Source organism: Brassica oleracea, chromosome C5 (genome assembly GCF_000695525.1).
Source record: "Brassica oleracea var. oleracea cultivar TO1000 chromosome C5, BOL, whole genome shotgun sequence".
Classification (NCBI taxonomy): domain Eukaryota; kingdom Viridiplantae; phylum Streptophyta; class Magnoliopsida; order Brassicales; family Brassicaceae; genus Brassica; species Brassica oleracea.
This window is the reverse complement of record NC_027752.1, coordinates 39,446,038-39,467,840: the sequence shown is the minus strand read 5'-3', so window position 1 is coordinate 39,467,840 and position 21,803 is coordinate 39,446,038. Positions and strand designations below refer to the sequence as shown.

The following is a 21,803-nucleotide window of genomic DNA, read 5'->3' as shown; positions in this document are numbered from 1 at the left end:
TAGAGATCGCTCCAACCTATTTTTTTGCCTCCAAAGTGATGAAAAGGCGAGTGACGTAGGTGGGTCGCTCTGGAGGTCGCTCTGGGTTGGGAGCTACCTTATGGTGTCGCTCTGGAAGGTCACTCTGCGATGCTCGACTAGGATGGATATGCCTCTAGTAAATTGATCATAACTCCTTCATTACATCTCCAAATGACTTGAAACCACTTCCACTAGAAAGCCAACTTAATTTGCTGTTTTCCACAAAATCTTAACAACAGAAGATTTCTCTAAGGCCTCCATCCATGCTCATCTTTCACCCCTTTTTAGATCACAATGCTCCCAAACATCTCAAATCACTCCATGGCACACTCCAACACCTAATAAGAACAATGAATGCAATATGAACTCTAAAGATGCCTAATTATTAATCTATATGATCAAAATGTACAAGAATTAATGGCTAAAATCATGTAATTATACAAGATATCAAGGCTCTATGTAAAACGAGTTTTCAAGTGATTTTGACGGGAAGCTGGAGATAGAAGTATCTCTTGGTGTGGCCTTTCAAGAGATATGTTATTCTATTTTGTATTGATCCGCTTTTCTGGTGCTTAAGTGAACAATTTCCTCAGCATATGATCTTTATCAAAGGTGTTATGGACTCACACGATCTCCCAGTAACGTGTCTCATGAGATTCTTCAAGAAAGTCGCATTGTAAGTGTTAATATCCTTTTTTATGTGAAGTCTTTCAAGATATATGTTATATTCTTTTTCGTATAACTGTCATATTGTTAATCTTACATTTTGTATTGTACCAAAGGTGTGAATCATGAACAAAGCTTCTGAGAATTTACTTGAGCGAAAATAGAGAAGTATGCTTCAAAACTCTTCATCCCTTTGGCTAATATTTTCTCTCTCTCTTTTGTCCCGTTACAATTCCATGCTTTGTTATGGTGATGATTATCCTGACGTATGAGAATGACACTTTTAAACTATTTACTTAGGAGTATAACAAGTATGGAAGATCCCAACTCTCACAAAAACTCAATCCTTCTTTGTAAAGTTTAGGAAATCGGGATACTGATTCGTTTGCTTGATTATTTACTGAGGAGTATAAACAAGTAAAGATTGATTTGTAGGGTTTACACATTTCCAGGTCTTTAGAGTTTAGGATTGATTTGTAGAGATTGATTTGTAGAGTTTAGGAGTATGAGAACGTTTTCAAACGCTTTTAAATTTTAAAACTTTTTGTGTGCATCTGCGTAATGCAAGTTGTTCATGACTGTTGTAATTGTCGTCTTCTAAGGTAAAGTATGGAGTACTTTTCGGGTATGTAGATCGATGAAAACGTGGCAAGAGAGATTATTAACCAATAACCACACCTCACTTGATTTTTTCAGGTGGTTTTGGACACGAACGTATATCACTTTTGTCAAGGAATATGCTATTGGAGGTGAGCTATTTGAGCATATATGTAGGGCTGGAAGATTCAGGATGAGGTGAGCTTAACATTTAGAGATGAGACTTTATATATTGTTCATACATAGCACTAATATCAGAGTTGAGTTATATATTGTCTAATGTAGTTTTAGCGAAAAAGAATAGGAATTTACAAAGATATTGTATCTGTAGTAGCAAGCATAGGAAACAAATGAGGTATGTGATCTATTTTTTTTAATCATTTGTAGCTTTCTTACTTTTAGTTTCAAACTTTTGTGCTTATCTTTTTTTGCTAGGCAAAATATTTTTTCCAGCAGATTATATCAAGAGTCAGATTGCCATGATGTAAAGAAATGACTTTGAAGTTCTTCTTAACTCTCGCAGACATATTGAAGTGTAGTTTATCACTCTTGTAGTCACACTATTTTTTCCTTACTCTCATAGCAAATACGCCAGGATATTGGAAATATACCACTTTGTTTATGATCATGTCAGATTGTACGGGATCCTCATTCTGTGTGTAACCTGAACTCTTTATTAATTAACTAGTTCCGGATAACCACAAAATAAAAACAACAAATTTCTTGGATTTTCAGATTAAGCTAAAAATAAAAAAGAACATCAAAAGTTGGTTGTTTATATGTTACCAATAAACACTTCTGAACTAAGAAATTTTTTTAAAAAATTAGTTGTTTATATGATCCGTCGATAAAATAATATTTTGAATAATTCTAAATATATTAGAATGGATCTTTAGTGTAATGGTTTATTCGTTTAGGAGCCATAACAACTCAACTCACTCAAGTAACAAACCTAGAAATTATAGAATCAAACATTATACATATCATGCAAAAGATTGCTAAAATTAGAATATATATATATATATATATATATATATATATATATATATATAAGAATTAATTATTAAAAGAAAGTAAAATACTTTTAAAATAAACAAAATAGTAAAAAAAATTTATCCATACTGTCAATATTTTTAAACTCTACTTGGACACTGAACCAGATTATTTTCAGGGTCTCCGAATCATTGGATTGATTGTTGCTAAACCATGGATCAATAATTGATGAATTTTATTATATAGTTACATATTAATATAATAATATTAATCGTCTAAATATTAGATAATATGAAATCATGTTTTATTTTCAAAACAAAATTGAAAATTTTATTTTGAATCTCAATTTTATTTTCCATGAAAAACAAATTATTTAACTAAGTTATTAATATCGAATTAGGACTTTGGCCGAAAAATTAAGATAAAATAATTAAATAACAATTTTTGAAAAAATAAATCTTTTGTAATCTAAAAAGTTACATTCCAATTTTTTTTTAATTGTTACCTCCAGTCTATTTTGTACATACTATTAGATTTTGCATCTTTATTTATACTGTTATACCAAATAAGTTAGTGTAAAGGTTAATTTAGGTTAGTGCATCACCAATCGATGCATTTTGCTTCTCTATATACCATCTCAATCATAAACTGTTTAATAGTTAACTTAACAGTCTAAGATAATAATGGAAGTATATTTCTACTCTAATAGACAAACAATAATGAAAGGTTATATATTTTCTACACAATGACAATGACAAATATATATGCATATGTGTAATGGCAGTAATGCACACAATCTATCCAAAGTAATTTTATGTCGTATCTAAACATGTAATCGTTCATAATGAAATGTCCTACATGTTTTACAATTTTATAGAAAATACTTATTTACAAAACAATAAATACCAAGCAATATCATATCAAAACAAATAAATAATATAATATAATATATCACAAAATAAAAGTACTTTATATTAACTTTTAATTTAATCCTTCTATTTCAAAATTATCAATGTTTTAGAGAACTTTTTTTAAGAAGACATATTTTTTTTACATTTTCAATATATTTTTATTAGGTAACAATTGTAAATTTAAAGCTTTAGATTAAAAATTATGATTATTAAATTATGATTGGTTAAAAGTTATGAAAAATAATTAATTAAAAAAATATTACATTTACAAACAAAATTCAAGATGAATTTTTAATATGTATGGAAATTTTAAAACATATGCCTTTTTAAACATTAATTTTATAGACAGATAAACCGCGTGTAGCACGGTAAAATCTCTAGTATCATTAATAGTAACTTTTAATATTACAAATCTTTTACAATCATATTTTGTCTAGGATTTAGAAAAGTAAAATTTATATCAAATAATTATTTCCAGTTAATATTAACTATTTTAAAAAAAAAAATTCATTTTCAAAATTCATTTTTTTCAATAGCACTAATATTTTTTACAATTTAATAAGTTATTCCTTTTTTAAAATTATATCTCATATTACTTTTATTTCTTATTATATATATATATATATTTTTAATCATTATATATTTAAACACATATCACAAAATTAGAAGGAAAATTATTATCAAATAATCTTTTGCAATTATTTTTTGATAGAATTTAGAAAAAGGAAAAAAACTATTAATAATATTAATAATTATTTTTTAATAAAAAAATGTTTTTGTTAATATCTTAGTATATATATTTTTAATATATTTAAACACATATCACAATACTAGAAAGAAAATTATTATCAAATAATCTTTTGTAATAGTCTTTTGATTAGAATTTTAAAAAAGAAAAATTACTATTAAATAAAATTTATAATTACTTTTTAATAAAATTTGTTTTTGTTAATATTTTACTATTTATTTTTAATTTTGAGATAGATTAACATGTGTCACAATATTAAATATATAATTGTCCTGTGTCGTGATTGAGTTTGAATAACTAATCTATATATAATAAGATGTGAAAGTAGAGCCCATTATGACATTGGGCTTTTATCAGCCCATTTAGAGATATTTTTCTGCCGTTGAAGTATATTAAAGAATGAAGGAAAAGTAATACGTGGCGCGAAGACGTCAATAATAGCCGCAAACAAAGCGGCGAAGAAAGCTGACATGCAACTGCAACAAAAACAGCTATGGTGTCATCTTCCCAACTACTCTTACTCTCTCTCCCCCTTTCTCTCTCTTACGCCCGCAAAACAAGATAGCTTCGCCTGTTCTTTGCATATTACGTATATAAAATCGTGTTTCCATCTTCAAGCCATGGCCGCCGGTAAGGAAATTTTCCACAAGATGAAGGAATCTGTGAAGGTATCGATTGGTTATTACTTCCCATGTTACTTCGATAATATATTTATCCATTATATTTGAGTAGTAGATACTTCTTCTCGGATCATATTGTCACATGATGGTTTTGGTATAGAACGTAGCATGTAACACTATCCGTTATATAGATAGGCTTGTTGGAAGGAATCTGATACACCACAAATTTGTTATGGTCTAGATGACGTTGGGTTCTTGATCCCCTTACGACACTATAAGTGATAACAGTGGAAAAACATGTCTTTACTAACATGAAATTTCGCCTCTGTTATTACCTATAGGAGAAAGTTGGGCTTGGTGCATTTGATTCTGCAGATTCAGGGAAAGGCAAGAGCAAGATGTCTAAGCAGATCACGCATGGTTTCCACTTGGTCAAAGGGAAAGCTTTTCACGAGATGGAGGATTACGTGGTCGCCAAATTCAAAGAAGTTGACGACAACGAGCTTGGCCTTTTCGCTATCTTCGATGGCCATCTTAGCCACGAGATCCCTGACTATTTGTGCTCCCATTTGTTTGACAACATCTTGAATGAGGTAATGCATTGAGAGTTTCCTCCAAGTCTCGTCTCAAAATGGACTTATGTTCTGTCTTTTTTCTTGACGGTGTAGCCAAATTTCTGGCAAGAACCAGAGAAAGCGATCAAGAAAGCTTATTATATAACGGACACGAAGATTCTAGACAAGGCATCTGATTTGGGGAAAGGCGGTTCAACTGCTGTCACTGCGATATTAATCAATTGCCAGAAGCTGGTGGTTGCTAACGTTGGCGACTCTCGTGCTGTTCTTAGCAAAGGTGGTGTTGCCAAGCCACTCTCAGTTGATCACGAGCCCAACATGGAGAAGGATGAGATAGAGAACAGAGGAGGATTCGTTTCAAACTTCCCTGGTATCTAATTTGTATACATTTATGTTAAAGTATGTTATGATCTTCATGTTGATCAATGTGTATGCCTGTGTTCTCAGGGGACGTTCCTAGAGTTGATGGTCAACTAGCTGTGGCAAGGGCCTTTGGTGATAAGAGTTTGAAGATGCATTTGAGTTCAGAACCATATGTTACTGTGGAGATAATTGAAGACGATGCAGAGTTTCTTATACTAGCAAGTGATGGGCTTTGGAAGGTTTTAGTTTTATCATAATCAACTCTCAGCACTGAAAAAAAACTTGTGTGGTTTTGCTTATTATTTCAAAAATCTTATAGGTCATGTCGAACCAAGAAGCAGTTGACTCAATTAAAGGAATAAAAGATGCAAAATCTGCAGCAAAGCACCTCTCAGAGGAGGCTGTTGCAAGAAAAAGCTCAGATGATATCTCAGTGGTCGTCGTTAAATTTCACTGAGCTCGGTTTAAGGTTAGTCCTACTCCTACCCCTTGAATCTGTATTATAAGCCTTTTTCGTTTAACATTATTACACATAACAAAGATCAAGTGGAGATTAGAGAGGAAAAGAACACAACATAGTCATTTCTTGAAACATACGAGACTACTAAACATAATTAGACAATACAAGAGTATGACAAGTCTTATACATTTGTGGATATGCATCCTTTAAATGATAACATAAAGGGTACTAGAGTTTTGTAGTTATATATTGTTGTAGGATTCAATACCACGATCCACTTTTCTTGACATGGTACTTAGATGTCATTATTTGGATAGCTAGAGAACGTAGATATATAACATAAGTAGATGACAGAAGAGAGAGAGCGGTTGGGTGTGTTGATGATGTTGTTTTATCTGATCTGTGGTCGCTTGAATGGTGAGTTAGTCATAGGAAGTTTCATGTCTATCCTGTTTCTTTCTTGAGTCTGTGTCAAGCTAACCCCTCTCCGGCCTGACCCTTCTCCGTAACTGTCACCAGATATCTTCCGCCTCCTCTCATTGTGTCCAGCTAAGCGCCTCCTGCAACTTCTTTTAGTTTCATCAAACTCTGCTAGCTCATGGAACCTGCACAAACCCACCCCCAAAATTATCAATTTAAAGAACAGTTCTTCTATATTTGAAGGGAAGAATGGTTACCTGCTGCATTGTTGACAAAAACGTTGCTTGACTCCAGCAACAGTTGCAGAAGATGCCTTTGCATGAACCTCACAGACTTTGTGTCTGCGGTAATACTGCTTGGCCTCAGTTAAGTTAGCAGTGCACCTATCGACCAGGCACAGCCGCAAGGGAACACGTTCTGTGTTAGGACCTCTAGCTCTCTCCATCACTCTCTTCCTTTTGTCTTCATCTCCAGTATCATCCTCCTCTCCATCCATGCTATTTTCCATTTCTTCTTCAGCAAGGCTGGTGGCTATAGCCTTGTCTTTCAAGTAACCCCAGCGTTGTGATCTCTGACCCTCCATTTCTGGTAAAGCTAGATGGTGGTGAAACTATGGTATAGAGTCTATAGACTAAGCAGTGTGGATGTATGGGCTTGGGGTTTAGAATGAATGTGTGTGTTGAAGTGTTTAAAAAGAGGAAGAAAAGACGAGAGATGGACCACTGTGTCCTTATATGCTTCCCTGGTGGAATAAGTACTTGATTACAGTGATGTGCTTACTTCCTTCCCCAAAGAAAGAAATAGAGAGTTAAAAGGGCTGGAAATGTTGTTATCACTGGTGCATAGGCCTTGTGTGGTTTTGATTTGTTCTGAATAAATGAATAGTTGGTACAAAGCTATCTATTGTACTTCGCTTCTTTTATTTGACTTTTTTTTTTTAATAATTCGAATCCTTATTCAAAATGGGGACCCTTTTTCTTGTAAGATAACATTGATGTCCTGCTAGTAATCAAGGATGATACCTTATTGACCAGAACATATAGTACATAGAAGAGCTGGAAATCATAAGTAGACAAAAGATCCTAATAAATGGTGACATACTTCGTGGATGTAGACTATTGGATTCATCTGCTTGCAACCCTAGTGTTGTTTGGACCCATCTAGACAAGGCATTTAAGGTTAGCTTAAGACTAGCGGAAAATTAGTTTTGTTCAGGTTAAACATGTATCTGTCTTATTTTTTTCTGTTACATGCTGGTTTGTGTTTGGTGTTAAATTGCCTTGTCTGTGGTATTTTGATGTTGGCACTTGGCAGCATGAATATTGTGTGTGTTCTGGACCATGGCATATGAACGTATTTAGTTGATGCTTGCACACTTTTTCTTTCTTTCGAGTGTTAGGCATTTATCGTTGTTACCTACAAAGATTCTATATTGTGGGAGTGTAAAATAAGTGATGTCAGTTTAGATAGGAGGTCAATGCAAACGACACTTGGAAGTTGGAACAATCCTTGATAGAGAACTGTGATGTTTAAGGTTTAAAGTTTAGCTGCTCAAAAGAGATTTTCTTCACATAATTATATGATCATAAAGTGACAAAATCCTTTTTACTTTTTTTCCTTTCCTTACCTTGTTTTGTTTTTTTACCTCTTGCAGATTCCATTGATCATAAGTCTTACTGGTCACTGAAACAAGTAAAGAGTCTTTGAGTTTGGACCAGCTAAAGAATCAAAACATGAAACAAAGCATGGGCGTTTCCTCCTCTGTAAAATGCAATCATCACCACTTTTATTTAACTCTTTTTTTTTCTTTTGCAAACTGTGTGACTTCTCTGTCTGTTTCTTTGTGGGAATAAAAATCAACAGTTGAGGCTTTCTATGCTTCTCTTTGTATTGTAACTTTTTTTTACTATACATTACATCAGTGTACGAAAGAGAAATAGTTAAAAAGAGGAGTGGGTAGTGAAAGAGACAAGACATAAAAGGTTTCACATGCTAAACTGTACTCATGTCTTGAATCTATCATCTGTGACTTAAAGCTTTTGCAAAGTTGCACATAACAAAATAGATGTTTGTCCCTTTTCTTTCTCACATCTCCCTTTTATTTTCTCCTCCTACTCCTTAAAAATAAACATGTTTTAGCACACACTCAAAGAATATGATTATATGTGTAAACTATATAGTTTTGGCTAACGTTTTGTAAGCTATTGTGTGAGCGAGAAGTGATTCTCTTGAAATGTTGTGCAGAACAAAGTGAACAAAGGGTCGAATATGATAAGTTAATGCTCGTCTCTATCTGCTCGGTTTCAAATTCAAGTTTTTGGCCCCTACAAAGGAAAGATATTTCCTAAAAACGAACCTTAGGAAAAAAGGAGATGCTATTATATTAATCCAAGAAGTGGAGAATATTTCATTCTCAGTCATGGCGAATTTATTTATAGTTTCGCATTTTGTTACTTCAACGTTAGGAAACAAAACGCAAGTAGCTATCCTCAAAGCCACTACTAAAACAAAATATCAGAGATGCCTCTTTTCGTTTTCGGTTCCACTTGTCTCCTACATAGCAAAGAGAAACTAGTTCTGTTTATTTGTCATAGATGCGAAAAACTAGATATGGTAGTATCAAGAATTTCGCATAAAAACACTCTCGGAAAATACTAAAAAGATGAAAAATGAAGATAAATTTAGTAAAATCAATAGTGCCATTTTAATATGACAAAAAAAATACAATCTCTCCTGTAGATTTTAATAAAGCAAGAGAATGATTTTTATTTTATAAGCGATACACATTAATAGTCATGATCGTATTTTTGGAAGAAATAAAAAGTACTAATTGAGTAAACAGTAAACAACTTGTTACTGATATGTTCGTGTAACGCGTTTAGTGATGTTGAGCCTAGGGAATTTGTCTCTCCATATGTGGGAATCTGTTTCTCCATTTATGCGATCCAGCTGTCTTCGGAGACCCACCTTCCAGAACCAACCATTAATCAGTTTAAATTTTTTCAGTTTACATACATATATCGTACCATTGCTTGCATGCATCCACCTCATGTTCTTATTATTATCATCATTTCATGAACAAAATGTACGTATTATGTTTTAATCTTTGTATACATGCAATTTTTGAAGATATGCCTTGCAAAATCCTTGTTCAAACTTCAAAACAATTGTTATTTTCCCACATTAACTGATAAAATGAAATCAAATCTAGCAACGGGTTCATTCATAAACCTTCCAATTGCAACATTTCACTGAAACAAACAACAATAAAGCAAAAGAAAAAAAAAAGACAAGCCAAACACATCTTTCACGGTGATTTATTTTCACCGTCGGTTTGCTGATGTAGTTCCTCCACACCCCTATACTCCGTCGTATCAACAGGCTGGCTAACATCCTTCAACTCCACCGCGACCTTGTCCTCTTGAATCCTATCGCCGGTGTCATCATCTCCGGCAACGGCTTCGCTGATGTTCTGACCCGTTTCCTTGGCAGCTTTCCAGGCCCCGTCCATCGCATCCTTCATGTTATCTCCTGCGTTCAAGGCTGCATCCGTCGCTTTTGTCACCCCTTCCTTTGCCTTATCTGACACGTAACTCGCTGTGGACCTATCGTCGTGACGGTCTCTCATGCTCTATACAAAAAAATCCCCAGTCGATTAGCCTTAATTAATATCAATGAAAGTTATAACGCGCGAGAAATAAAAAATGACACATTATTAGATAACAATGTGAAAACTCAAAATGATACTAGCTGTGGACTTACCTCGGTTTGCCTAAATGCGGTGAAGAGGCGGTCGAACCGGGTGGTAGCGTGTCGGAGGACATAACCGGAGACATCTCCGCCATGAGTTTTTGAAATGGTCACCGTCACGAGTCTCTTAATCGACAACCTAATCGGCATAGTTACTTTTCTTGTTTACTTGGTTTCACCAAATCTGTTGCTTTCCCACGTGATCTCAACTGCTTTATGAAGTACTTAGCGAAGATCCAAAGCTTGCGGAACGGTGGAGGACTGGGCCAACGACACGTGGACAAACGTACGACACGTTCCTAGTTGATATGTCGTGTATCGACACGTGCTCATAACGTCACTCAGTAAATACTAATCAATATTATTGGGCCATTCTAATTGTGTCCGGCCCATTAGAGTTCTTACGAAATCAAAGCTGGCAAAGTTTATCTCTTTCGGTGGAATTTGCAAAGAGACTACCTTCGAAAATGGCGGAGATAAAGTGCGTCGGAGTAGTGGGTGCTGGTCAGATGGGTTCAGGAATCGCGCAGCTCGCCGCCACGAACGGCCTTGACGTTTGGATCATGGACGCTGATCGTGATGCGCTCTCTCGAGCCACCGCATCTATCTCCTCCTCCCTCAATCGTTTTGTCTCCAAAGGCGTAATATCCAAGGCAAGATTTTGATCGTTATTCCTTAAAAGAAATCAACTCTCCTCCTTGGAATCTAGATTTACAATTATACAGGATGCTCTGTTCTGCCGCTGAGATAGTTGTCAGAGCCAAAGATAGATCGGTGTACAGTGTGTTCTTCGGATAAAGTTAGTTGCTTTATTGATTTAGATCACGCGTATAGCTTCTTAAGCTACTTCACGATCCTGTTTGGAGCTGTTCTTATGATAGCGTATTCAGACAAAAGAGTGTATTTCAGGATAAAGGACAGTTAAAGTGATAACCAATTAACGCGAGAGTGATTTGTGCATTGCAGGAAGTGGGTGATGATGCTATGCGTCGTCTACGTTTAACATCCAACCTCCAAGATCTGCGTTCTGCTGATATCATCGTGGAAGCCATTTTGGAGTCCGAAGACATTAAGAAGAAACTGTTCAAGGATTTAGATGGCATAGCCAAGAGTTCTGCGATTCTAGCTTCTAACACAAGTTCCATCTCCATTACTCGTCTTGCTTCCGCAACACAAAGACCTAGCCAGGTTCAATACTCGTCTTGATTTTCTATCTTATTGTTGATAAGTATCGTTCCAAGCATTGTCTAAAGTGTGTGTTTCATTCTTCGTCTACAGGTCATTGGAATGCACTTTATGAACCCTCCTCCAATAATGAAACTGGTTGAGATCATTCGCGGCGCTGATACCTCAGAAGAGACCTTTATTGCTACAAAAGCACTAGCTGAAAGGTTTGGGAAGACAACAGTGTGCTCACAAGACTACGCGGGCTTCATCGTGAACAGGATCCTCATGCCGATGATCAATGAAGCGTTCCACACACTTTACACAGGGGTGGCTACTAAGGAGGACATTGACAGCGGGATGAAACACGGCACAAACCAGCCGATGGGGCCTCTGGAGTTAGCGGATTTAATCGGTCTAGACGTGTGCTTGTCGATAATGAAAGTGCTGCATCAGGGACTTGGGGACTCTAAATACGCTCCCTGTCCTCTTCTTGTACAGTACGTTGATGCTGGAAGATTAGGAAGAAAACGAGGAATGGGAGTTTATGACTACCGTAAGAAGCCTGTTACTCCATCTCCTCGGCTATGATAAAGCGAAAAAATCAAAATCAATAATAGAGAAGGATGATGAAGATACATTTGGCAACAGTAAATGCTTTGTCGATTGTGTTTGGTTTCTTTCTTTGTTCCTTGGCCTATATGAAGTTATGGGTCAGCAGCATAAGCAAACTCCCTCTGTTTGTAATCTTGATACTCGAAGTTAGCTTTGACAATTTAATAAGTGATAAACTTTTATAAATTGTTTATTTGAAATTTTTAACTAGTAATCAACTTATCTTTAGATGACGAATAAATTTAGGAGATAATGAAGAAAATCATCACATGATAACTTATATATAAGTTGATGATGCAACGTATTACTAGTCAAATTAGCTAAAGACAAATCTCTGTTGACAAAACAAAAATAGCAAAAGACAAACCCTTTAGGCCCTTACATTTACCACTTACTTTTTTTTGGGTCAAAATTTACTACTTACTATCTTAATCTATAAACATCAACTTCCTTCAAGTTTTAGTTTTAATAAGGATTTTTAACATTAAAACCCGTCAACTAAGTTTGTTTTGGGTAAAAACCCACAAACTAAGTATTTAACAAAAAAACCCTCAAACTAACTTTATTTAATGAATTAAACCCTACCAGGTCATAATTACCATTACTACCGGTAAATCTTTAGTTTAGGACTTTCTACATTAAGTAAACATAGTCGAGGAGTTTTACCATTAAAAATCTAAAAAAAAAAAATCAAAATTTTATAATATTATCTAAAAATTAGTTACTTAAATTTTTAAAATTAGCATTTTTAATTTTTTTTGTAAATATATGAATTTGATGTGTTTTTAACATAAATGTTATATATGTATAAATTAAAAATGTAGAAAACCCAAAAATATAATAAAAATCATCTAAATATTTACCTGTAATAAAATTACTAAAATATTAAAAAGTAAAAAACAAGAAAATATAATAAAAAAATTATATCTTTTCTAATAAAAATGTAATAATAAATATGTAGATAATTTTTATTATATTTTCTGGGTTTTTACATTTTTAATTTATACATATATAATGTTTATGTTAAAAACACATCAAACTCATATATTTAAAAAAAAAAGTTAAAAATGCTAATTCTGAAAATTTAAGTTACTAACTTTTAGATAATATTATAAAATTTTGAATTTTTTTGATTTTTTTTATTTTAATGGTAAAACCCCTCAACTATAATGTAGAAACCTCTAAACTAAAGATCTACCGCTAGTAATGATAATTATGACCTAATAGGGTTTAATTCATTAAATAAAGTTAGTTTGATGGTTTTTTCGTTAAATATTTAGTTTGAGGGTTTTTACCCAAAACAAACTTAGTTGAGGGGTTTTAACGTTAAAAATCCTTTTAATAATAAGTCGCTCTTCAGATTGTTAATTATGTTTTTCATTTTTAATATGAAATATCTTTTATCTTAATTGTAAATTGTGCTTATGTTTTAAAGACCATCATTATCGCTAGGTTCTTAGGTGGGTTCTTAATTTAATTAGGATTAAAAATAAATGAAAAATAGAAATTACTTTAAGCAACGTATCTTAAACAAGTTACATAAGAAACGCTTCTTATTGTATACGTGTCACCTCTCTGCTCTTTCATCTCTTTCACAACTCTTTTTTTTTTCCAATTCCCGTCGGTTGAAATCAAACAAAAAAAGAGGAAAAAGGCTGAAGAAGAATCAATCAATCGTCGTCTTCGTCTCGAGCTCGAATCATGATACCGTCGATTTGGATAGTATTCGTGTCAAGCGGAAGACGTTGCAGAATCTGCTCGACGATTGCCATAGAGCTCCCGAGCTGCTTAATCTCGCCGATACTGCTCCCAGTGGAGATAGAACCGAAACAGGTGGTTCCGGAGAGGATTACAGCAACCCCGTTGGCTCATCGGAGTCTCCTTCTTCCGATTCAGGAGATCCTGAAGCCGAAAAGGATTTTAGCAGTCGTCGCTTTGCTTTTTTTTTCTGGTTTGTGCAAGTCCGATCGAGACATACGTTTACTAATTACCGAGTTTGCTTGTTTCCTGGTTACAGGGGACATGTTTCAAACAGAGCTTGAACTCGCCTAACATGAAGCTGTGGATCACTGGATCACTTCTAAACCAAGGTTTTGAATTCGTCAAATCATTCACTTGATTTTGTAAGAGTGTAATGCGCGATGTTTCAATCTGATTTTGTATGTTTTATAACTACCAGGGGTCTAAAGTTAATTTTATGGATGTTGTTTATGCTTTGAAGAGGCAAGATCGCACTCTCTATGGCGTCGGACGAGGCTGCTTCTTGTGCTTGACGCTGCTCCTAGCTGTCAAAGAGAAGGTAACTCATTGATTCTAACTCTGCTTTTCATGGGAACTGTGTTAAAAGCAGTGGACTGTAACCACATTGTTTGTATTGAAAACTTGCAGATCATAGTTTATTCTTCTGCAAAAGCCTTTAGAGGAAGCAAAAAAGGACAGAAGCATTGCAGAATGACGATGCCTGTGTTGGATCATTTCAGAGCGTCATATGTGATTGATAGCTCGTGGTGGTTTAGTAATGTTGATGTCACTGGGATCACTTGTGGGAAAAGTTTTCAGGGGAAAACTGATTTTACAACTATGATCTTTTCTTTGTCTCAGATAAAACATAAGTGTTAGAATAGTCAAGTCACAATGTGCTTTAGTGCCTAGAGCTAATGGATGTGTTGTTGATGTAATTTTCTTGGATCACAAGGTTTCAATGCATAGAACGAAAAAAATTAAGAAACCCAAAATATGATACTACCATTGGAGACCCAAAATTAAGACAGTACTTAACTAAAGTTTCTAATTAGTTTTAATTACTAAAATAATAAATAAAAAACCCAAATGAGATTATGGGTTAATCATGGTCTAACCGAGCGTCTTCTTATCTTTGACTTTTCATATCCTTCATATTCTTTATTTAAAATTTAAATTGACATATTTTTGGTAACATAGTAAAAACAAAGTAAGGATTAAAAACGAGAGTTAAAAAAAGAAAATAACAGTGGCAGTAAATTTTATGAACATTCTCTCTCTCCTCAAGAAGTTGAATAATCCGGTGAAGCAGCCGATACTCTCGGAGAAGTAACAGGAAACAGCGGCAAAAGCTGCGGCTCCGATTCCCTCGGAGTTGAAATAGGCGACCTATGCAAGTAATAACCTTTCTCCGAGATCGCTCTCTCTTCCTCCGACAATGGCGACATCCTGTCGAAAGGGTCACCGTCGTTCCCGTCGCCACCGTGTTTCAGCGGCGTCACGGGGCTGTTCAGTGCTAGCTTCGGGAAGTCAAGACAGCTAGGCGACAGAATCTCCTGGTTTCTCGGCGAGAATCTTGGGCTTCCGGCACCGTTTCCGCCGCCGATCATGAGTGTGTTAATCATGAGGCTGTTCTTGAGGCTGCTGTTGTTCGATCTCCTCTCGTAGAGTTTGTTTCCCGAGTGTTTCTTCGGCTGCGTCGTTTTGACCGGTGGAATAACGAAAGTACTCTTGCCGGAAGGAGACGGAGGAGGACGCGGCGAGTCTGGGGATCTCGGGGAGGAGGTGCCGGTTAGCATCTGGACGACTTGTTTGAAAGTGGAAGTGTCTGCTTGAACGAAAGTTGTTGGGTAATGATCAGATCTGGTGATGATGTGGTGATGTAGAGATCCATTGATAATGGAAGAGGAAGCTGATGATGAAGTAGTGGAAGATGGGTTTGGTTTCGTTGTGGTCTCCATTGATGTTTGTTAAACTTTTTAGAAGTTCACCAAAGTCTCTATATAACTAGAAGTCTTCTGTGTGGGTTTGAGTGAAAGAGAAGATGATGATGAAACTAAAAAATGGAGTCTCCTCTTGAGGTTTTGGGATTATAAAAGAAGTTGGATTGGTTGTTTTTATTTAATTTGGAATCTTTCTTTATGCTAAATAAAACTATTGCGATTAAAAAATATAGACAAATGAAAGTTGACATGAGGATTTGTGCCCAGGGGAATCAAAATACTCCCTCATTTTTAGATTTATACGCATAGGTTAAGAAAATCATTAATTTTTTATATTTTTAAAACAAAAAAATCATTAATTATTTATCTAATCACAAATTAATCAATAATAAAATAAAATATATATTATCATTGGTCATATAATATTAAGTGTTAATAAATTTTACATAAAAAACCGAAAACGTCATATAATTTAGAACATAAATTTTTTTCTAAAATGACTTATATTAAAAAACGAAGGGAATATGTTTTATTAGGCGGTTTTGAAATTCTTACTTTGAATTTGTCTGCCATAGACCATAGTGCATAAAGGAAAAAAATTTGTAGATTAAATGAAAGAAGTGAACTTTGTCTTTATTAGGCCCTTATATTAAAATTTACACATTATTAAGAGAGTGCTCGCATAATTGAATAGATTATTAGAAATCCAAAACTTTATGGAACAACGAATTATATTTTTTTTCAAAAAAATAACAAATTATATTTGATATATCAAGAAAAAAAGAGTGACAAAAAGTTGACAACATAAATGCCTTTTCCTTTTGCAAAAAAAAAAAGAGATATTCATTCATAATGTTCCTCTCCGCTGACGTAATTATCAAAGTTATATCTTTATATGCATGCCATACATGATACAGATATCAATATATAGGACTATCGTATCTAGGAAATGTTTCACATGCCAATCAAAGTAGTACACATACACCTATATTGTGTTTGCACATAATGTATGCGTGTGAGTGTGACATCGACGTATCAAATTTTTATTTGTGATTACAAATGAAAGAAACTTCAAGTTCTTTCTCTTAGTGGACTATCTATATGTGTGCGATATTGCATACTTTTTCAACTAAAAATTCTGGTAGATATATAAGACCATGATACAGTCACAAGAAAAGATAGAGATAGCATAAGTGATAATAAAATAAATAATGAAGTAGTCGACGTTTGAATAACGTATACATAAATATAGACGGCACAATTATTTGGATTTTGTTTTCTTCCTCTACGACTCGTTCACATAAGTAGACTTTTGGCTAATTTAGAGAAATTTTCTTGTTCATTTCAATTAGAATCAGTCTACTCAACATTTCTTTCCTAATTCTAACGAAAATATTTTGTGCAAGTTTCAATTTAGACTGGCCTTTTTATAGAAACGGAGGAAAAAGAAGGATGCGACAGGCGTGCATGTATTGAGCCGCAAACCCTAATGATAATATATAAACTAGATCTCCGTCTCCGTAACCGCACCAAATTTTGATTTTATTTATTTTTATATAAATATTTTATTTTCAATTCTAAATTGGTATATATTATAATATATATGTGTCTATCAATTTTTAAAACATAATAAGTTTATTATATATTTTTCATTGAATAGATTGTTTCAAACTTTCACATGTATTTGTATCTTCTTCTATATATATTTTTGAATTATTTTTTCATTATTAAAATCGTAACTATATATATAAAGATTGGTAAAATATTGTTTTATTGTCATATTCAAAGATATTGTAACATTTCACAAATTTATAAAATTTTAAAAAAATTAAACTTTTCGCTTCATAGATTTATTAAACATTTAGTTTGTGTTTAATTTTTAAAATAAACTATATAGTTTAAATTTTGTTTTCATTGGTTTAAAGTAGTAAATATTAATCATTGTTAGATAATATGATTTTTGTTATTTAAAAAAAAATCTTTTTAATTTTAAAAGTTAACATCGACAAATATTTAAATATTTAGCATATAGAGGTATAGTATTACGACATTAAATTATATCTATTTAATTTATACTATCTATAAATCTAATGGATCATCTATTGTTTAAATCCAATTATTGATAGTCCAATAAAAATTTCTGGTAGGTCCAAAATTTAAATGATAAGATTAAATATTAAATGTAACATGATTTTCTATGAATAGGTCCATTAGATTCATTTTTTTAAAAATCTCACATGAATCAAAGTTTTGATTTCTATTTTAATATATAAGATTAAAAGTCACCTGACCGTCAGGACACTTGTAATGCCAAAGATTGGTTTGTTTCTCTTGGTTGAACGAGCTAATACTCCCATTAGGGCATATCCAATGGGACACAAATTTTTTTTCCATATTTCACATTAAAATAGAGTAACTCTATTATAGAGTTAAATTTACTCCAATGGTTCACTCTATAATATAGTGAAATATAGAGTAATGTTGTTTTTTTACTCTATATTTAGAGTAAAAAAGCAACATTACTCTATATTTCATTCTATTATAGAGTAACTCTATTATAAAGTGAACCATTGGAGCAAATTCAACTTTATAATATAGTTGCTCTATTTTAGAGTGAAATATATAGTAAATTTTTGTGTATCATTGGAGATGGCTTTAGTCTATTTCTACTGCCTTTAATTTGGTTTGGCCGGTCCAGATTTAAAATATTAGTATAGAGTAAAAAAATAACATTATTCTATATTTCTTTCTATTATAGAATAACTCTATTATAAAGTGAAATATTGGAGCAAATTCAACTTTATAATATAGTTACTCTATTTTAGAATGAAATATATAGTAAATTTTTGTGTATCATTAAAGATGGCCTTAGTCTTTTTCTACTGCCTTTAATTTGGTTTGGCCGGTCCAGATTTAAAATATTAGTATATAATTGTCCATAAAAAGCATAATATATGTATATGGAAAATAGTAGTACATACCGATATACCGGTTTGGTTCATTTTCAATAAAGCTTTTTCTCTTCTCTAGTCTGCGTACTTAACTAATCAGTTTAAACGAGATTTGGGGTTATATTGATACATTCTTGGTTAATGTAGGCAAATCATATTTCATCATAGCTGTGGTTGAAAGTCAATTGCAATAATTTGATGGTGGGACAAAGACTATTAATTAGTGATTATCTATGAAAGCGAGAAAGGAGCTCATGTAAATAACTAAACATTAAAGAAGATGCTGTATCTTTACTGCCTAACCCACAGTCGGTTCCTACTTTCGTTCCTTTTACTTATTTTGGTTGCTAATGTGCTTTGGAATATATTCATACTACTTCAAATTGAATTTTGTACTATTAACTATATTAATTAACCATTCATTCACCATTAACTGAAAAGGAAAAATTCAAAGTTTACATGGTAAGCTAACAATGCTTATATTAGTGGCTAAGAAATGCTTTATTGTCATTATCACTAAGTAGTTAGATTCTACCTAATTAAACATATTTTCAGGCTAGGTTAAACCATCCTCACATTTTTATTCAAACCACATGTTCAAGTACCTGAATTCTGCTGCAAAAGAATAACATCCAAGTTTGATTATCAATATAAATGATTTGGATCTTCTTTTTGGAACTGATAGATGTTTGATGATATTTAACTAATAATTAACCAGCGTCCACAGCATAAAAAGGATCCAAAGTTCCAAACACAAGTGGCCACCACCAATTTTAATCGGCTGCAAGTCTTTGACAGTAAAGTTTTTGAAAAAAGTCTACAGTTACTTTTTTACACGAAGATACTAATGTAATGAAATAGAGGAGACAAACGAGAACATGTTAAAAACTCAGAACTCACAGTCGGATTTAACCCATGGCCAAGAGCTGCATAGGTTTCGTCAATTAAAGTTCAAACATCAAGAAATGAAAAGCGATTAAGCGTGTTAAAAAACGATTAAGCAAAAAAAAAATGAAAAGCGATTAAGCAAAACAACTTCTTGCATATATACTCATATTTAAAAGATATACGATTAAGCAATTGTTTGTATAAGCTTGGTTTCTTTGAAAGTGCAAGTTGTTTCATTTTAGGCCAATACAGTAGGATATAAACCCAATGAAAAGTGGATGATAAAACCCCTCTATTTCTCTGTAATACTATTGATAATTAAATTCAGTGTGGAAATAATAAATAATTTGAGAGAACATGAGGCTGAAGCTATAGGCAAATAGACTGTCAGGTATAGGTTACAAACTGTATAAGGTTACAAGATATCATGTGCGTATTGTCTTGGAACAGTTTAACAGAGCACATCGTATATTTTTCTTTGAAGTAGCGAAAAATTCTTTATGTTTTTTTTTTTTTTTTTGATCAAATTTTTTCTTTATGTTTTTGAGACTTATTATTGATCGCATATGCTCGACGGAATGTACACTGGCTCCTCGGAGGCCACCGGTCAACATTTAGCAACTAGTCAACGTAATGCTTCAAGTGAAGCAACGAATTTGTGGAAGTGAGAAGTGAACGACACGTTGACTGAAAACATTAGAATGTACTCTTGGTAGCGAACTTATGCAAGCAAAAGCTTGATGGGCATGTGACTCTGACCGAGTTTCGTGGCACATCTGCCGTCACCAAACGTGAGAGGTTTGCATAGATTTCGGTGTGAGACAACTCATGCATGAACTGCTTGACTTCTCAAGTTCTCAGAACTACAGTAAAATGTCCTATAGTATTCTCTATGTGAGAACTGAGAAAAGTAACTTGGAGAAAAATGTGATGTATTTTGGTTTTAGTAGGAGGATGGTGTTGATTCCGTGACCAGATTTCTCCACGGTTAAGATTTTCTTCAAAACAAAAATTCTGCGATTATTTAAACCACACATGCTTCCATCAGAGAAGACTAACGATATCTTCTGACTAAAGACAATATTAATTAACCAATATATTTGATATGTTATAACACAGTTATATGTTTGTTTTGTCTTTCTACAAAGACTCTAAGAGATTATTTGAGAAACATTAGCCATATAAAATATCTTCTGCGGTTAAGAAATTCAATTAAAAGTCGTCATTACACAATATATATTTATTTTCATGAGCTTATGTACCATTTAAAAAAATCATATTGATCAAGATGACAACTAATCTATTCTATTAAAATAGAAATCACCTCAATTTATGTGTAATTTTTATGTTGGATATATCCTAGAAAGTCATATTTCATTTATTCTCTAATTATATCATTATTATGAGTTACTAGAACACTCCATATATTCGTACAATTTCGGTTTGGTTAACCAACATAGATTTTATTCATCGTTATTGAAGTACAATCTGTCTCATGAAATGTGCTTAACCTGTAAAAGTCTGTAATACACAACCATCGAACCGAACATTTTTAAAATATTCATCCGGTTTGGTCTAAACATTTAATAAACAAAACCTAATCATCTTTTACCCGGTTTGGTCTGACCCTCCGTCGTGCTCTTGGTCCTGCTCTGCTCCTCCGCCGTGACGGACTCTCCTCTCTCACCGCGAAATCACCAAGACAAGATTCCATCGTCATTGAGTCGAAGCCATCCACCACGGGATTTCTCGTCCAGGCCTTCTCAACTGTCCTTCATGCTCTCAGCCATCACCATCGTCGGAATCAGCCTCAGATTCGGCGAAGAGAAAGCATCGTTCTCTCCAATGGTGGATTTGAGAATATTTTCCATTTGGCCCTTGAACGTTTGGATAATTTCAAACTGGCCCCAGACTTTCGATTTTACAGAAACAACCTCCTGAATTAAACCCCATACTTTTAATGTTCCAATTTGGCCCTCCGTGTATTTGCAGAATGTTGCGTTGGCTTTTGCTTCTTTTCAGTTTAGCCCCAAAGTCTTAAAGTGTATAGATTGACCCTCGATTTTCGCCCAAAACTACTTAAATGTGCAATCCAAACCTTGTGATATGCAAATGAACACTTTGCAATATACAAACCTATTGTGCAATCTAATGAGATCAAAATGAATTAAAATGAGATGCTAAAAATCTATAAAAGCATGATATGAGTTTGATATATGTATTATTATTTGTAATTCTATTGTTACACTAAAATAGAGAAAGATAGCTAGAGATTAAAGTGAATCTATGTAACCATTTAAGTGAATCTATGTAACCATTTAGGTGAATAACTGTAATCGTTTAATTTTTAATGATGAATCATTGCAATATATGGTGAT

At 33.5% G+C, this 21,803-nt stretch overlaps 5 protein-coding genes and 1 long non-coding RNA gene across 6 annotated transcripts; 3 read left to right on the top strand and 3 right to left on the bottom strand.

The window, feature by feature from the left end:
* Nucleotides 1-491: 491 nt before the first annotated feature.
* Nucleotides 492-1,879, top strand: LOC106294387. The gene is made up of 5 exons (XR_001260826.1): nucleotides 492-697; nucleotides 804-855; nucleotides 1,384-1,482; nucleotides 1,589-1,639; nucleotides 1,720-1,879. It is a non-coding gene; the product is annotated as an uncharacterized LOC106294387 (long non-coding RNA).
* A 2,492-nt stretch (nucleotides 1,880-4,371) lies between these two features.
* LOC106344001 (probable protein phosphatase 2C 39) lies at nucleotides 4,372-8,248 on the top strand. Its single transcript, XM_013783374.1, has 6 exons — nucleotides 4,372-4,604; nucleotides 4,898-5,149; nucleotides 5,225-5,501; nucleotides 5,579-5,733; nucleotides 5,814-5,963; nucleotides 8,029-8,248. The coding sequence occupies exons 1-5, from the start codon at nucleotides 4,407-4,409 to the stop codon at nucleotides 5,949-5,951; spliced, it is 1,020 nt and encodes a 339-aa protein (XP_013638828.1). The 5' UTR covers nucleotides 4,372-4,406; the 3' UTR covers nucleotides 5,952-5,963; nucleotides 8,029-8,248.
* Nucleotides 5,989-7,187, bottom strand: LOC106344002 (squamosa promoter-binding-like protein 5). Its single transcript, XM_013783375.1, has 2 exons — nucleotides 6,632-7,187; nucleotides 5,989-6,559 (listed from the first exon to the last, which is right to left on the bottom strand). Exons 1-2 carry the CDS (start codon nucleotides 6,955-6,957, stop codon nucleotides 6,346-6,348), a joined length of 540 nt encoding a protein of 179 aa, XP_013638829.1. The 5' UTR covers nucleotides 6,958-7,187; the 3' UTR covers nucleotides 5,989-6,345.
* Nucleotides 8,249-9,570: 1,322 nt separating the features above from the next.
* On the bottom strand, nucleotides 9,571-10,399 carry LOC106343431. Its single transcript, XM_013782635.1, has 2 exons — nucleotides 10,137-10,399; nucleotides 9,571-10,005 (listed from the first exon to the last, which is right to left on the bottom strand). The coding sequence occupies exons 1-2, from the start codon at nucleotides 10,272-10,274 to the stop codon at nucleotides 9,682-9,684; spliced, it is 462 nt and encodes a 153-aa protein (XP_013638089.1). The 5' UTR covers nucleotides 10,275-10,399; the 3' UTR covers nucleotides 9,571-9,681.
* Nucleotides 10,400-10,538: 139 nt separating this feature from the next.
* On the top strand, nucleotides 10,539-12,092 carry LOC106343430 (3-hydroxybutyryl-CoA dehydrogenase). The gene is made up of 3 exons (XM_013782633.1): nucleotides 10,539-10,777; nucleotides 11,091-11,312; nucleotides 11,403-12,092. The coding sequence occupies exons 1-3, from the start codon at nucleotides 10,592-10,594 to the stop codon at nucleotides 11,877-11,879; spliced, it is 885 nt and encodes a 294-aa protein (XP_013638087.1). The 5' UTR covers nucleotides 10,539-10,591; the 3' UTR covers nucleotides 11,880-12,092.
* A 2,685-nt stretch (nucleotides 12,093-14,777) lies between these two features.
* Nucleotides 14,778-15,779, bottom strand: LOC106292828 (VQ motif-containing protein 19). Its single transcript, XM_013728484.1, has one exon. The coding sequence runs from the start codon at nucleotides 15,602-15,604 to the stop codon at nucleotides 14,927-14,929; it is 678 nt and encodes a 225-aa protein (XP_013583938.1). The 5' UTR covers nucleotides 15,605-15,779; the 3' UTR covers nucleotides 14,778-14,926.
* Nucleotides 15,780-21,803: the final 6,024 nt, after the last annotated feature.